This window comes from Pipra filicauda, unplaced genomic scaffold (genome assembly GCF_003945595.2).
Source record: "Pipra filicauda isolate LSUMZ 115617 unplaced genomic scaffold, ASM394559v2 scaffold60_size3304689_pilon, whole genome shotgun sequence".
Taxonomy (NCBI): Eukaryota; Metazoa; Chordata; class Aves; order Passeriformes; family Pipridae; genus Pipra; species Pipra filicauda.
Window position 1 is genome coordinate 461,066 of NW_024104765.1, and position 17,177 is coordinate 478,242.

Below are 17,177 nucleotides of genomic sequence, written 5' to 3' on the forward strand. Positions count from 1 at the left end.
TAACTAATAAAAACATCAACCACCCACAATATAAGAAATAAATTTTTAAATGCATTTGTAATATAAAAATGCAAATTTTCAAGTAAACATAGCTATATAACTTCTTTTTGCCTATTAAAGGAATAGTGTATAGTCTCATTATTGTGAGATAACGCACCAAATCTAAAGGCCTAACTCTAGGTGAAAATGGTAAAATAATAATTGTAATCAATAACAAATCTCTACTGAGCTGGAGGAAGAAGGTACAGTTAACATTACACCATGTAAATGCAGTGAACTATTGAACTGAGCTCTTTTGCTCAGTATCTTAATTTAATGTTGGTGATTTTAATTATAGCACACTACATTGTCAGAACTTCACAGTAATTTTAAGTGCTTTATAAGAGTTTTTAATGGATGTCAGAATGACTTAAAAAAATTATTCTGTCACTGTAGGAAGAAACACAGAAACTGCTGGAGGACTTACATGTTTACCACGAAAATTATGTTTCAGTTCTGAGATGTCTTCATGTTTTCACATCTTCTCTTCCAAAGTATCCTTTGGGCAAGCAGGTGATGTACTGTTATATATGGGTTTTGTTGCATTTTTTCTCCAAGTATGATGTCTGAATAAATATTTACTCTTTCTCTTTGTTTACTAATGTGCTGGTTTGCCCTCTGCTTCTTAAAATGGAGACAGATGCTTTCTTGCAGAGGGCAGCAGTGATTTCTTTCTGGGCATAGGTGATACCTTGTCAGTCCACAGGAAGGAGTTTCCAGGAGGACGCAGATGCACAAATCAGCAAAAGAATCCACACATTGACTTTCCCACGTCTGGGACATCTATATGCATTGCAGAGAATGTATACTCTTCTACCACCTATTAGATCACTAGTCAAATTCAGATGAAGAGACTGAGTTTTTAGCAACCTTCTGTACAGGAAAAAACGATAGTTAAGGAACAGTGATAATTGCTTTTAATAACCTATTTCTCTATTGTGATTAATCCACTTTCTCATGCTCAGCAACTTCTTCCAGTAGAAGAGCAGTATACTCTGTGCATGTGCACTTGTCTCTCAGTTCTCCAGGTATTACATACTTAACTAGAGTCTGTCACTAACTGCAAATGCAGCATGAACTGTACCAGTATTTGAGAATAACAGGACATTTTAGCTTGGGCATTTGATTGGAGTTCTTCTCTGTTCACTGCAGTTATCTTCATCTGAATGTTAGTTGTTTTAAACCTGGTGCAGAACAACACACTCTCCAGCAACACTAGAAGCTTAGTTCTGGAAGATATTCACAATTCTTTTGCAGTCATTCTGCATCTTTGGGAAACAAGCTCCAAAAGAATTGCATATTACTTAGAACAACTTGTTGTAAGATTTCTGCACTGCTTTGTAAAACATTTTATCCTTTCTTCACCTTCTGCATAACAGATCAGGGAGCTGCACTGTGCATGTTTGGAAAACCAAGTGTGGGAGACAGAAGAGTATGAGTCATCTCTTCAGCTAGCAAGGTGATTTCCCCCCCACCCCCATTGTGTTTTAATACCACTGTACACGTGGAGAGTATCAATCACCAGTTATTTTGGAACTTGAAGCTGAGGATATTACATATTTACAGCTAGCTTTAGGATTGTTTGCAAATATAAATGACTGCTGTTTTCATTTTGGTTTTCTACTGATTTTTGTGAAATTCAACCAGGTTCTAATATCTCATATACCCCAAGTAATTATGCTGAAACCACTGAGATTATTTTGTGTGAATGAGAACATGATTTGGGTTTTGTCTTTTAAAGTATGATTGTGTTAGATGTTATCAATCAAATTATTAGTGTTAGTTGGCTTAAATGTTAATCTGTTGTGAAAATTAGAATCTGTTCCAAATGAACAGTAGCTGAGACCTTTCTTTTTTTATTTTACTGCTTTCCCTCTGTTCCTCTTTTGTCTAATAGTTTGTATAGGGACTGGGTTAATTTTTTGTGTTATTGTAAGAGTAGGACTTTAGGAGAGCCTCCACTGGTGTTGCCTACCAATTTTCTTAATAGAAAACATTTCAATTGCAGTGTTACAGCTACAGACTTTTAAATGTGCTTTAAACAGACATGTAGCAGGTGTCCTGATAATTGCATTCGTTCAAATAATACATCGGTTCTGTCGCACGGGAGCCAATGCGACGCCATTGCCGTAACTGCCTCTTCTAGAGACTCTGAGCTGGTGAGGTTTGATGTGTTACACTGTAAAACTGAACAGAAAAAACATGTCAGTGGTGGGTGAAGAATAACTTTCTGGGCTCATATACACAAGGAAATATGTGCTTCAGACTGTACCTTTGCCGTACTGAGCGGTTCTTACACATAGCCACTGCTCTGTGTTCTTCACTCTCATCCCTTTGAAAGGATTACGTGCTTGATTTGTCATTTCTGCAATCTGTCCCTCTAATTCCTTCTCTGACTCTCCTGAATCTTGACAGCACTCAGTCACCTATCAACTCTTGCCCACAAATGTGTCATTCTGCTTTCCTGTATTGTCTGTCTGTAATCTCTTAACACTTGGCCATTTTCCCCTCCTTTTTCTTCTCCTATGTTTAATTTGCTTTCATCCTCTGAATTCATCTGTCTCCTATCTCAGAGTGGATGCTGCCATCAGATTCTGGCTTGCTCCCCTTTTATTCTTATCTGTTCATCTCCCTCCTGTTGTTCTTCTGGTCCTGGCTCCCACTGTGGGAGCTTCTGATAGAAATACAGTGAATGTGGTCATTCCTTTCATAGATGATGATTCTATGATTCTTTGTTTTTATCCAGAAAGTCTATTAATTTCCTAACAAAACTCCTCCAACATAATTTCTTCAAATACTTGGAATTCTAGCTGTGACTATTTTTTTTTCAGCTTGTAACTTTAATTCTACCTTCCATTTTACACATACTTCCTCTTGTCTCTACTTTTTCTACATGGAATCTTGCTTGCCATCTTTTAGAAGAAAATGATAAAATGCGATCTTTCCAATTTGACTCGTAATCTTTTTTTTTTCCCCTTTTGTTCAGGTTTAGAAGTTACTCACTGTTCCTTAATATCTCTGCCTTCCCAGGAGCCACATCACCTGTTGATGTCCTTACGTTCACCTTTCCCCATCTCATATTCTTCTTTTCAATGTTTTTCTAAAATCCATCTTTTTTTCCTTGTATTTAGAAAGTAAAAAATAGAAAAGCTTTGGATCAGCTTATTTCTCACTTTCTAACAAAGTATCTCTTTTGCCTTTCGTGAATTATGTTTGAATGTGGGGGTTTCAGTTGAATTGAGTTTCTTTTGTGGTTGGTTTCTCTACTTCAGCCTTTCCTTGGACAGGCTTTTCTCTCTTCTACTAGAAATGCTATCCCCAAAGATCATGTTTCATGTCATTTAACTTTAGCAGTCTAGACAGTAGTTATTCTTCTTGAGTTGCCTTGAGTCAAAAAAGTGTGAGCTTTATTTCACTTTGGATTAATCCAGTCAGAAGAGAGAGAAGATAAGAGATGCTGGAGAGTGTCTCACTGGATTGGTTATGTGGACCTAACTGCCTGGGACATCTGGTCAAGCTTCTAGGTGGCAAAACTTGCAGTCTGACCTATTGTCCTCTGTCTAGACATTGTAGTCTGTTTTTTGTCTGCCAAAGGCTTTTCATCACATGCTGCTTATCACAGTCCTGCCCTTCTGTGACTCGGTCATTTTGGTGCTGACCAATCTCTGTTATCATTTCTTCAGTTGATTCCCCACTTCACCATTCAGAAGAAGTTTCTGTGGACTTCTTCTCTTTCAGAACTGGTCTCTGAATAATCAGATTTATTTACTGCCTTATGATGATCTGAGATCTTACTTTCTGCTGTAAGCCTGACTCCTAGTCAAATTAAAATCTTAACCCCACTCTCGGATAACTGGCATACCTTGCAGTAATCTCAAATGTAAAAGGTTGAAAAGGATCCTTTACTGTTTGCTCATACATGATAACCATCTTTTCTGTTCTTTGGGCCCTATAATCCCATTGTTGTCGTAAATAAGTTTTTCTACAACTTGCAGTTTCATTTTGAATAATATTACTAAAATAAATTTGTTCTTTCTCATTCACAGATCTCTAGATCTGTTTGTCCTCTGTCCATCTTGAGTGTTTAATTATTGCAGTGTTTTGTCTGACCTGGAACAAGGCTATGTTGTTTACCCATTACATTATAGAAGACAGTTTAAAAATGTTTTTTAGCCTGTTGTGTGGTCAAGGCCATCCTTTGTGTTGCTAACTCCTGATGCTTTTCTGTACAAAACAAGTGTATCTGAAGGCAATAGCTGACTTGCAAAAATCCATAACCCTGAAGCAGATAAACTGAAGTTTCAAATTCTAACTTTTATAAGCATTTAACATCAACTGCCAGCTAGAAGCTAGAGCTCAAACTGCAGTTGTCCCTCCAGACATCCACAGAGCTTCCCCAGCCTCTTCTGAAGTCTTCCTTAAATTTCTTAGTCAGTAGGTATCTGATATGGAAACCCACTGCCTGACACACAGACCACCATACTCTAATTCTTTGTCATGCTCTCTTTTTTGTGTAGCTGTGCTTTTTGTGTCTTCTAAAATTCTCAAACTATTAGCATTGTTTTTTTGTATTAGCACCTTTGTTTTGTGTAAGGCAAAGCAAACCCACAAGAATGGGCTGGGAAGGGCTCTTAGTAACAGAGGCTTTACAAATGTATGGTTGATCAGAACCAGAGTGTTTAGCAATGGGAACCTCTTATGCTGCATGAAAAAAAGTTACAGGCATGTGTAATGGTACTGGCAGGATGCAATGACTAATTCTGGATTTTATTTACGGATATTTGCAAGGACTTGCTTTGATATCATTTAAATTAAGATTACGAGATTGAGCAGTGCTTGGTGACATTTGTAAAAGGCATTTGTAATTTAACAGTAAGTAAATGCAGGGCTGGAGGTGGGGCTAGATAATCTCAAGAGGTCCCTTCCAACTTGGATGGTTCTGGGATTCTAGTGGTGGTTAGATTTACAGCAATTCAAAAAAACCCAAAAACAAACAAAACCCCCAGCAATTCTAATTTCATTTGAGGGTCATTCTGAATCACAAAGAGTAATGGATTTTGTGAATGTGTTTACATACTGATTTTTTTTTTTTTTTTTTTTTTACTCTTTTGTTTACTGTTCTTGGGAGTGAGTTATGAATCCTACCATACTTGGGTTTTAAGGTGGTTTTTTTTTTTGGCTTGGGGTTTTTTTGGTTGGTTGGTGCTTTTTAGGGTTTTTTTCTCTCTCACAGTTTCAAAAATTGTAATTCCTGTATTCAGCAAGTGGTTTTAGGTAGAGTATCAGAAAAAACTTCTGTTCTACAGGACAATGTGAAGGATGTCTTCACGAAACAAAATTGGTTTGTTTCTTTCTGTTAATGTCAGCAAGAAAAAAATGGACTTTACCTCTAGGCTAAATGCTTGAAATTCTGGAGATTTTTTTCTTTTAAAAGGAGTTTTTCAATTTTTTTTTTTAACTCTTTTTCAACTAAGAACATTGAAAGCTGTTTCATCACTGCGTTTTAACTTCAGCCAACAATTATGCCTTTTAGGATGTTGAATAAGTCTGATTTGGTAACCATGCTTCAACAATGCATGGAAATTTTGCTGTCATCTTCCGGAAAAGAGTTTGATAAGACAGTAGAGAAGTTGAAGAAGTTCTTGACCGAGTTTGAGAATCTAGAAGGTGGGTGTGTACCATCATGTATTCCACTGTGGATTATATAAAAGCTGTTTTGTTGTCTGACCAATGGGTTTCATTTTCCCCGAGATATCCTGTCACTGTATCAAACCATCAGATTTGCAGGATTGTTTTTTAAATACATGCACAAAATTACAAAATGTTTATATTCTTTACTGCTGTGGCGTTCATGCTTTTTATGGTACGGAAGAGTGATGTAAGATAAGAAACTGGACAGATCAGCAAACATTACTCGCTAAATGTCTCATACGTGTATTTTGAGCATTTTAGCATACGTTGCAATTGCCAAAAACATTTAACAAATTAAAAACTATATTGAAAGATAAATAGCAGCAGACTTCCTTATGACGTGGTATTTAGTCCAAATGTATGTGAAGTTCTTTGACCTGCACGTTCAGAGCTAGGACACCAAGGGCCAGTTGTCAGGGCTCTGTTGACATGCTGTAACTTGTCGAGCCCATATATTTGGTTGTTCGTGGTAGAGGACATATTTCAGAGCAACAGCCTTCTGTCTTTCAGAAGCTGACATATTCCTTCTGAAACAGGAGTATGATGTAATCCAGCATTCTTCTGGAATAGGAATTTCATTGCCTCCCCTGAAATATGGAGAAGCACTCTTCAGTGTTCTCCCCTTTCAAAGATGAATCAGTTATCATCTGGTCTGTTTTATACATATTAATTAAGCTCACTACCAATGTGGTCGCTACCTAGCATTGGACAAGTAGGCAGTAAGCCACCAAATATTAATTAATTAATATTTAATTAATTCAATATTAATTAAAGTAGTCTTGCAATGCTTTAGGGTTAACTGAGCGTTGTTTAGAAGAATTGGCTCTTGCCTGTTCCATGTATTTTTTAATAGATGTAGTAATAGCAGAGCTGTGCTAGAGGAAATAGGTCAGCACTTTGAAAAAGCTGTGTATGTCACTGAAGGTACCAGCACTGAAGAATCTGAACTATGCTGGAAAACCTAAAGGTTCATCTAGTTTGGCTAAAAAAGAATTGAAGCAAAAGGCCTTTAAGTAGTTGGATTTTTACCTTGAGGAAATAAATAAAGAAAAACAACTCTGGGAATTCAGGGACTCGCAGAATTATAAAACAAAAAAGACTACTTATTTTCACTTAGGATTTAAAGATGGTTTTAAAGCAGAGAAGGTCTAATGAATCCATGAATGATCTTAGTTTGTTTTCAAAGTGGATTTAAGCTGTAATGGAAAAATTAGAAGGGGAAGTTAAAATAAACTGTACGTTAATAGGTTGCTGAGTTAGATAACTTTTCACTTTATATATTTATGTGATTGTATTGATCTTTAGCAGGAATTCTCAGAAGTCTGCCAAAAATGTTATGTACCCAAATTGCCCACAGAACCCTTAGAGTGAAAGGGTAGTCCAAAATACTATTTTTTTTAGCAGCAACAAAGTCCATTGTCCTGACTGCCTAATGAACTGAAAAACATAAAATCATGAAGCCTGAGGAAGCAAAATATCTTTATGTTCAGTCTATTTTGAGCTGAAGGATTTGGGGGGAAAAAAAAATTGGTGTAGTAGTGGAGAGGAAGTTTTCTGTTTTGAAATCTTCAACACGCATAGAAATGTCCACAGGGCCCAGGAAATAGCAAATCATTCTATGTAGGTCACAAAAAAGCTTTAATATATCATGATTGTCACGGCTGATTGGAGCTTTACTTGTGACCTATAGGTGGAACCTCCATCTACTATCTTCTTAAGTAAGGCAAGAAATCTAGTTAGCTTTTGGTTTGATATTGTTTATTGCTTATCCTGGTGATGATGATGCTTTGGAAGTTTTTGCTTTTTTGTTTTCTCGTAAAAATTACTAATAATTGGTGCAATTGGTAACAAACTATATGGCTATGAAAATGAAATTTTGTTATAAATTAAGATGAGAATAAAACTGGGCAATGAAATACCTTAGCACACTTCTGGTTTGCTGCTCTAGTTGCAGTTCTGGGTTACATAGGGAGAACTCATTTCTCACTCAATGTTTTCCTTCACATGAGAAGGGAGAAAATACAGTGTGTGGCATTTTGAATACTCCTAAGCATCAGTAGTATCTAATACTCATCTGTCCAATTTAAAAATGTTGAGAATATGACCTAGGATAGCATAAACAGAATTCATATGATGAGCAAGGCTTGTGCTGGATCTTTGCTCAGGGCTGACTTGCTTCAGTTAGTTAATTACTGTTGGTTAAGCTGCACTGCAGACTCCTTGTTTGACAAGGTGCAAGATCAAAAGCTGCCTGTGTTTGGGTCTATGTGAACAAATAACTGAACACTTGTCAGATTGCTTGGGTTAGGGGGTTTATGTAGGTGGACAGGAAAAGTTTACCCCACATATCAAACATCAGTTTTGTTCTAGTAGCAGAAGCTTTCCAAGAACAAGATGTGTCCATATCATCACAAAAGGAGCTCCAGAAGAAGACAGACCTTTATCATCTTCAGAAGGTTAGGCCTGTGCTAGTTCCTTAAATGAATCATTTAAGATGTAATTGTTCATGGTTAGTTCTTCCCAGCTTGCTGGAGCTCTGTGTAAAGGTTGGGTATAAGTGTCTCATCTTAAAAATGAATGAATAAATGCCAACTACGTATGTCAGGCCCTCCTGACACATAGAAAATTATAGAAAATATCTATCATGAACTAGGATTTTAAAATGCAAAGTAGATGTTTTCTTTTAATTTGTCTACTAATTTGAACATTCTGCCTAACACATGTTTCTTTGAATTTCCCAGACTCCTATGGGTTTGAGAATTGAATACATTGGCCTAAATAAAAATAACTGCACAATCACGCGTTCAAACATCATCAGTGAAGACATGCCAGCAAAAATTAATTATACATGTTAAACATATAGATTGTGTTCTCTAGAGAATAACTACCTCCCATGTAGTTTTATGCACCACTTTTTTTTAAAGACTTTGTTGGAGTTGAAGGAATCAAGGCGGTCTAAGAAACTGACAAAGTTTGAAATGCTTCGTTTTGAAGTTGTTGACTATATAGACAGTCTTGTAAGGTGAGCTTTCCCATTTTATATTCCTGTATTAGTTTGCACCATAAGTTGCAAATGAAATTTTACTAACGTGTTAGTCTCATTGAAATTGTGTCTTGGTCCCTGCAGAACACTTTTTTTTGATTCCTGTTCTTTTTTGGAGGTCTTTAAAAACAATAACTAAAAAAACCCACCTCTTTTCTTCAGATTAGTTGAAATAATTGGTATATGGATTGACCAACTTACTTTGGCTACAGAAAAAAAAGTTGAGGGAGGACTGGGTATACATAGCAGAAAAAAGTCAAGAGTTTTTACCCTAATCTTTGCTGATCTGTTCTACTTATGAAACTGTACAGATGTCAAGTGTGATATACTGTTCATTTTGGGAACTGTTTTGGTGAGCAAGCCATAGCAGATACAGTTTTGGAGGCAGCTGTGTAGTGGAAAATGTGAAAGGCTTGTTGTGGTGGGGGAAGAGATGAAGGCACTTAATTATAGAGCCTTGGGCAGGGAGGGAGGCAGAGAAGCTAACAGAACTATGACTGTACCAAGAAAAAAGCTTCAGATATGAAGACAAAGATGAGCAGAGACTCATCATGAGGCCTCAGGATGGATAAGCAAAATCTATGGAGTACATGATGGGTGTTAGCATTTTAGCTGCTGCCCTTATTTTTGAATTTGTCAGTGGCCCAGCTAGAGTTCTATGCTAAATCCATTAGATGTAGAGTTGATAAAAACAGACTTCTCTGCTTAAGAGTTTTTTTTTTTCAGTGCTGTTCATATTGTTTTTTCAGAGATTTGTCTGTACTGGTTGGGAAACATACATTCTTGTAGTCTCTGACTGCAGCAGACTTCTGTTATTTCCCTTAAGCTGAGGCTTGTGTCTCCCCCACTTTCCCCATACCCCATGCTTTTTCAGAAAATACCTGGTTCCTGCAGACCGCAGGACTCTGCATGAGATACTGTATTTCAACACAGCTGCTGTTCTCCGTGGGCACTTGAATGCTGCCCCGAGAACTGCACTTCATACAGCTTTAAATAACCCACACTGGTACCTGAAGGTAAGAAACAAGTGAGTTGTTCGTGGTGCTGGAGTAGTTTCTGAAGGCTACGTGTGAAGATTGTGTGCAAGGATTAGTTTTGCTGTTTCATGAAGCTTAGCACACATTCAGCTGTTTTGCAGAGAACTAGCAAGTATTGATAAGCAACTAGGGACTTTGTTCAAAGAGTTAGGGAATCTGTCTGGCTGAAATAGAAAAGGTAATTCTGGAAAGAGTTCTATATGAGGAATCCATTTTCCAGAGTGTGGTCTAGTCAGAATATTTTTCTTTCTCCTGTAGAGGTAGCAGAAAAGTAATTTTGTCCTCCACTACAAATGGGATGACTGTCCATGGAATAAAATACAATGTCTGTTACTCTTTCCAAAGACTTTCTTTATAGAGCTGGTGCTTAGTCCTCACTGTGTAGATTAGCTGTAAGATGAAGGCTGTTCAGGCGGAGTGAGAACATGAAAACAGCTGAAATACAGCATATTCTTGTGTATTGATATCCTTTGTTTTCTGAGTCCAGGAAAAGGATTGTCCTTGATTTTATCAGCTGACCCTGCCCTTTTCTAGAGGAGAAAAGAAGCCCATTTTCCAGTTCTTTCATAAGTCAAACTCACAGGATGACCAAAAGAAATAGAGCAGGATTTGGAAAAGGAGTGAACATACATTGCTTTTGCTCCTTGATTATAGATGCTACTTGGAAGTTGTCCTTATGCCCTAACATTTTCTTAAAAACACGATTATAGTTTTCAAAAAAAAACGTTGGTTGTAGCTGTATCTGAGTAATTACATGTTACTTTAATCAAAGCCAACACTTATCAGGAATCATACTTGATAGAGATCAGTCTTTGAAATCTGCAACCCGATTTGTATTGGGTTTGTTGGCTCTGTGCCTTGATTTGAATGAGGGTTGTCGGTTTTACTGTGTGACGGAGTTATTTCTAAAACCACTTACAGAGCTTATTTGTGAAAACAGTGAGCTACCATTAAAGAAACCTAATATGGACCTCAGTAATTTATATGATTAGAAAACCTGTAAAAATATAGGACAGCTAGCAAAATCTAACTGCTGATATGTTTAATAAGTATCCTCTTTGATGAGTTGATAGGATTTAAATCCCTCTGTCATCCTGTACTTTGTTCTTTGACATGCTTTAACGTATTTACAATGTTTCCTGAGAAGACTGTGAAGGTTTGGCATGGTTTCTAACAACAGCAGTATTGGCTGAGTACCTTGCCTAGCATTTTAATCCATGTGAGCCAAATAAATATTTTCTTAATTGTATCTATGACTTCTGCATGGCTTGTGTGTTCCTGTGCCATGACCAGAGCAAAGTTCTCTAGAGCTGTCCTTTCAAGAAGGCTAGGACGGAAAAGGGTCTCAGTGGAGTACCAGTGAGTGATTAATATGTAATGCATTGCTTACAGGAATCCAGTCCAGTTATTTATTTAGCAAAATATTTATCATGGAGAACAAAAAAAGAAAAAAAAGAACCCAAAAAACCTGCACCAAAACCAGTGTAATTCTGTTTTCACTGATCCCTTGAAAATTCAATAAGTTGTAACTTGGGGTACCAGCTTCCTTATCAGGGAAAGAGGATTTGGTCCTTGCGATAACAACATTGATTCCAGAGCAAGGTAGGAGTCAGTCCTCTCTCCAGCTTCTAGGGACAGGGTCAGGCAAGAACACTCATCAGCAGTGTTCTGGGGTGCTCCCACTCCCATTCCCTTCTTTCAGAAGCAGCACCTCTGTGCTGTACAGATGGTTTCACAACTGGCTGCTCATTCTAGGGCAGCTTCCTGCATGTCAGCCTAGTTATTTGCTCTGGAGGACATCGCGTGTGCTGCTGCCTCAGGAAGCTGAGGTTTCCCTGACAGCAGCTGCAGCTCCCTCCTGCTGTGCTGCGAAGACTTGGCCTAGTTATCACAGGCAAGGCTGGGAGCTGGCAGGTGCTGGGAGAGACCCTGCAGTGCCAGTCACTAATATCTTTTCTGGATCATTCTTGGCACTTGTATGTGGTCCAGCTAGGGACTAATTTCTACAGATAAACCTGCTCAGGAGAGTACAGTTGCTCAGAAGTTGCATCCTCTCTTGGTTGTGATAACTGTCCTGACCTTAAAACTAGAAAATCAATGCAAAATGTCCAGCAATGCCAGGTTGGCACATGGCTGAGTAGTAGGAAGCCATAGAGTCAGGTGCAGTAGGAGAGGGGAAAAGAGAAGGATGTAGGGTTACCCTTCTCGGCAGTGATGAACCACTAGATCTAGATCAGTCAGAAGGTATAACCTCATGTGTGCTGGTTAGTAACGCAGGAGTATTTGAAACTGTTCTGATACGCTCCTGAATTACAGTCTGGTAAACTAATGTCTGCACTGTCACATTTTGAGGATTTAGCCATGTTTCTCTGAATTTTTCTGGAAACTATCCAGACTGAACTGACAGATATTAACCTAATGTCTGGAACTTTTGTGTTCCTTGTAGAGTAAATAAACTTGAAAATTGCTAGGTGTTCTGGAAAGTGTGAAATGTCTCATAGGTGCTAGTGTCCAAATTGGATCTAAGTCTCACAAATTGCAGGAATTGAGATTTATGAAAAGTAAGCTAGAGATTCTTGAGCAAAGTTATATTCTTTGCCCAGCCTTCTTTCCTATCTTGGAAAGCATTTACTTATAAAGGTGTCATTGCTAGAGGTTTATAACTTTCCAAAATAGCTTGTATATTTTACTAGCATCTAAAAGCATTTTAGAAAAAATTTCTGTGATCAGTGGTTATTTTCATGTTAAGAGGGCTGATTTCTTAGAGTGCATGAAACTGAAATGAAATGCTGTAAATTTCTGCAGCTGTACCTGGGAATTTTGCCTCTGGCTCAAGTGACTTTTCTACTTCTCAAGTAAATGGTTCGGTGCCGATGACCTGTATCCGAGTGGAAAGCTGCCAGAAAAGGATCTGGGGGTGCAGGTCAGCAGCAGCTGAACATGAACCAGCAGTGTGCCTTGGTGGCCAGGAAGGCCAATGGCACCCTGGCCTGTATCAGGAACAGTGTGGCCAGCAGGACTAGGGAAGGGATTGGCCCCCTGTACACTGGTGAGGCCACACCTTGAGTCCTGTGTCCATTTCTGGGCCATTCAATTCAGGAAGGACACTGAGGTGCTGGAGCAGGTCCAGATAAGAGCAGTAAAGGTGGTGAAGGCTCTAGGGAGTGAGTCCTGTGAGGAGCTGCTGAGGGAGCTGGGGTTGTTTAGTCTGGAGAAAAGGACATTCAGGGGAGACCTTATCGCTCTCTACAACTACCTGAATGGAGGTTGTAGCCAGGTGGGGGTCAGTCTCTTCTCCCAGGCAGCTAGTGATAGGAGGAGAGGAAATGGCCTCAAGTTGCACCAGGGGAGGTTTAGATTGGATATTTTGAAAATTGTCTTCCTGGGAAGGGTTGTCAAGCCCTGGAACATGTCGCCCAGGGAAGTTGTGGAGTCACCATCCCTGGAGAGAGATAAAAGAAAGGTAGTGTGGCACTAAAGGACATGGTGTAGAAGTGGCCGTGGCAGTGCTTGGTTAACAGTTGGACTTGATGATTTTAGAGGGCTTTTCCAACCTTAGTGATTCTACGAATTTCCTGAAATATAGAATACTTAGTGAGAAATCAGACTTTTGCTTTTATAGGTGCTGAGTTTCAAGCCAGAGATGAATAATGGTTACATTTCAAACATAAAACTCTGATAAGAGAGAAGCAATTATGGTTTTTAGTACATCTGACAGATCTATACTAAGTCTTCCTCTTCCTTTTGAGGGTGTAGGGGGAAGGGATACTTTTCTATTTTCTACATAGGCAAATCATGACTTGTTTCTTTTCCTGAGTCCATAAAACAGAGTATTTCATATGTAAATAGCACTAGCAAAAGAATTGGGTAAAAGCCTAGTCAGATAACCACTCTTTATAGTAGAGATGGTATAAGTGTACAAATTCATAGAAGGAACACCAGGAGTGAAGTAGCTGGGTGGCATTTTGTTTGCCTTTTTTATGGTATGTTTTCTTATTTTCCTGCTTGTTTTTTGTTTTTTTTTTTTTCTTCTTTGTGCTATCAGCTTGCCATTACACACAAACAGGAAACATTTGGTTAGAATACCTGCCATCTGAATTTCCTGGAATAGTTATAACTAGCCCTTAAAATTGTTCATGATTAAAAACCCATCAAAATTACTGCCTTCAATTTTTTTTCATCAGAATCAAGCTTTGAAGTGTGATGGAGGAAGCATTTCTAATAAAGCCCCTGACATTTGCATAGTGTATAAACTTCATTTGGAGTGTGGCAGATTAATCAATCTCGTTGACTGGTTAGAGGTATGTGATGATGCAAATACTACCTTTACCTGCTTTCAGTATTCTGATTTATCTTTTTCTGCATGTCTGCTTTTCTTTAGTGCCCCTGTTGACAGCTTAGATCCTTGGCATACCTTGGTCCACAAGACCACAAGAACACACAGTAATTCCAATCAGTCTTCCTCTATTGTGAATCATTTATTTCCAGCACTGTTACTCTGTGATGAAAATATTTTGCTTCTGCTTGTATTTTATGTTTGGCACAGGTCACATTTTGTGCTTCACAGCATCCCCTGGCAAGAAACTGTTTAGCTTAACTACCTGCAGTTTAGAGGATACTCCTTTTGCTTGTTCTGTGTTGTTTTCTGCTGCCTTGTTTGTATACTGTATTTTCCTACTCAGACTCCTCTGTCCCTCAGTTTATAGATTTCTGCACAGCCAGCTTTACCTTTCTCATTTCCTCAGAATGTTTAAGCAGTCTCACTTTGAAAATATTTTTCAGTTCTGTGGTTTCTTTGAGAATGGGTCAGTACCCAGAACTGTTTTGAGATTTAAAATTGGAGGCACATGAGTTCACTGAGTGATGTCTTGCATTCTGTATTGCTTGCTCTTTTGATTGTTGCTGAATTGACACGCTCGTAGAGCTATCACTCCAAGATCTCAGTCCTCCTGAGTGATAGCCATTGGCTCAGAGCTCACTATTTTATATGCAGCTCTGTCTGTGAACTGTATTAAATCTGTGCTGCTTTTCTCTTTCTAGGCTTTCTCAACTGTGGTGATGGCAGGTGAGGAACCAAATGCAGATACAGCTTCCTCAGACCAGATGGATGATATTATCCAGTATCCTTTCTCATTTCTCTCAACCTTGACATTTACATGCTTAAAGGATTTATGAACCAATGTTTTTAAAATACAGGTTCATGTGCACTGATAACTAATTTCGGAAAAAATACTACTTTAAACAGCTGTAATGGACTGAAAATGTCTAAGAAACAGATCTGCTGAAACAGTTGGGATGGGAGTGGTGAGGCAGGAGAGTAGCTTTTGTCCATAGGAATTGTTTGGGTCTGAAACAGAACCAAAAGTCCATAAAACAAGTTGAAACTGTTTGGTTAAATCATCTCAGAGTTTGTATAGCTGCTGTATAGGGGTAAGGCATTACTGGGGAACAGATGGTAGGAGGGCTGTGACCTAGAGAGCAGATGGAGAAATAGAAACAAGTAGTCCATTATGAGGAAGATGAAAGCACTAGCAGAGGAGTCACTTACAAATGTGGTGTCTCAGTAGAAGCCGTGAGTTCCAGTACCTTAGGACAAAGTAAGTAGCAGAATGAAGGTTTTGTGGAAACTAATCAACTCTGATCCTGAACTGAGGAATGAAAAATATTTAATGGATGAGCATTAGAACCAAAACCCATGGCTACAGCAGTAATGCTGCCACAGAGTAGAGATGAATAGTTGTACAAAAGGAAGCTTAGAGCACATATATTTATGTGCTCTAATACTATACTTTGCTTTTCTTTAGTATAAGGCCTTTCCTTTTTTACAAGCTCCACTGGTAATTAACACTCACAGTAAACTGAATTCTCTAACTCAGGAATAAAAGCTGTATGTCAGGAATGCAGCAAGAAAGATATAGTGAATAGAAAGTAAGGAGAAGGTGGTGCTGTTTTATGAAATCTCAAAAAAAAATCTCTATAATTATCTATCTTTCCTTTTTTTGTCAAGAGGCACAAAGTATAAATTCTTCTGAGACACCACAAAATTAGTATCTTTGTAGGCTTTAAGCTTCTCTTAGCAGTGGGGAAAGGAACTCTTCCTTTGTTGCTACATTGTATGCATGTAGCAGAAGTACTGATTAGATTGAAGATTTGTGCTTCTGTAGGCAAATCATGCTCTGCCCTTATTTCCAACAACGTTATTGTGCAACATGTTGTGCAAGCCGTCTGTGCTTGCCGTGACTTAGAAATCTTCCCCTCCTAGAGAGAACTCCATCAATGTGTCATAAAAACTGTGCTTGTTTTCCTTTACTGAAATGTCCAGCGCTCGCTTTATTCGAGCTGTTTCTGAGCTGGAGCTCTTGGGCTTCATAAAGCCCAGCAAGCAGAAAACTGACCATGTGGCAAGGTTGACATGGGGGGGCTGTTAACGTGCCACCAAGGTGCTAATAAACCTGTTCTTTCCAACACTGCAATGGCTGTGTTCTCACTGAACCAGTCCTCGCTAACTTTGCTACTGAGTCAAAGTCAACAGTGGCTGAATGTTGTGAGATACATTCCCAGTGCCTGGGCAGGCTTGAATAGCGATGTTGTTTTTTAATGCTCATCCTTCCTGTGCAATGTACTGCACTATTAATGCCCATGTTCCAAATACTGTATTGTTGTGCCAGTTTCAATCTTTGATGTGTGGTATTTAACAGTACACTGATATAACTCAGGCTAGCAAGCCAAAAGGACAACACTGGCTGTGTAAGCTACAGAAGTGATGAAGCAGTATTATTAACATGCTTATAAGCTGATAGGACTTGAGTCATTATTATAAAATGCCTTCCAAATCCCTGAACTTGATTTAAAAATAAATAAAACAAGTACGCTAAAAACAACAATGAACTTCCATGCTCAGCCTCTGTTGTATGTTCTTCAAAACTGGTCCTAACTCCCTAAAAACTGCTTCTTGAGGAAGAGAAGGTGACGTAGTTATGTCCCCAAGAATAGTTATGAATATACAAATTTTTGCTCTTTGAGAAGAGCAAAAGTGAACTGTTTAAATCATCCCCTTTTTCTAGTGAAGTTGATCAGTACTAGCTGACTTTTGCTGTCAGGGAAACTTGTGTCAGTACAGACTATGTGACAACATGGCACTCATGCACATTAGAGGAAGGCAGTAAAATCCACACCTAAAGCACACAGTGTAAACCTCCCTCTTTGCCAAGGATTTGTGCTGTAGGCAGGCAAACACCTGTGTGAAAGTAACTATAGGCTGAGCATGTAAAAGCACTGCTCACATGACAGATCTTCAAAGAACCTTCTCAGCCCAACCTTTTTGCTTGACTCGGTTTGGGGAGCAAATGTTTTTATGCTGATGCCAG

The 17,177-nt window shown here is 38.6% G+C and overlaps 1 protein-coding gene across 4 annotated transcripts in view; it reads left to right on the forward strand.

Annotated features, from left to right (window-relative positions):
- The window catches only part of ORC3 (origin recognition complex subunit 3), a 34,333-nt gene extending 17,629 nt beyond the window's left edge, over positions 1-16,704 (forward strand). The window contains exons 12-20 of one of the 4 annotated variants that reach the window (XR_005566072.1): positions 436-552; positions 1,419-1,498; positions 5,573-5,706; positions 8,101-8,186; positions 8,472-8,752; positions 9,648-9,789; positions 13,995-14,111; positions 14,851-14,930; positions 16,133-16,704. Coding sequence is in view for 2 of the 4 variants with exons in the window: in XM_027743547.2 (XP_027599348.2) it covers positions 436-552; positions 1,419-1,498; positions 5,573-5,706; positions 8,101-8,186; positions 8,655-8,752; positions 9,648-9,789; positions 13,995-14,111; positions 14,851-14,930; positions 16,133-16,238 (960 nt within the window). In the remaining 2 variants the exon portion in view is untranslated. Of the gene's footprint in view, positions 1-435; positions 553-1,418; positions 1,499-5,572; positions 5,707-8,100; positions 8,187-8,471; positions 8,753-9,647; positions 9,790-13,994; positions 14,112-14,191; positions 14,254-14,850; positions 14,931-16,132 lie in introns of those variants that run through there. The other 3 variants (XM_027743547.2, XM_027743548.2, XR_005566071.1) reach the window with 3 other exon arrangements.
- Positions 16,705-17,177: the final 473 nt, after the last annotated feature.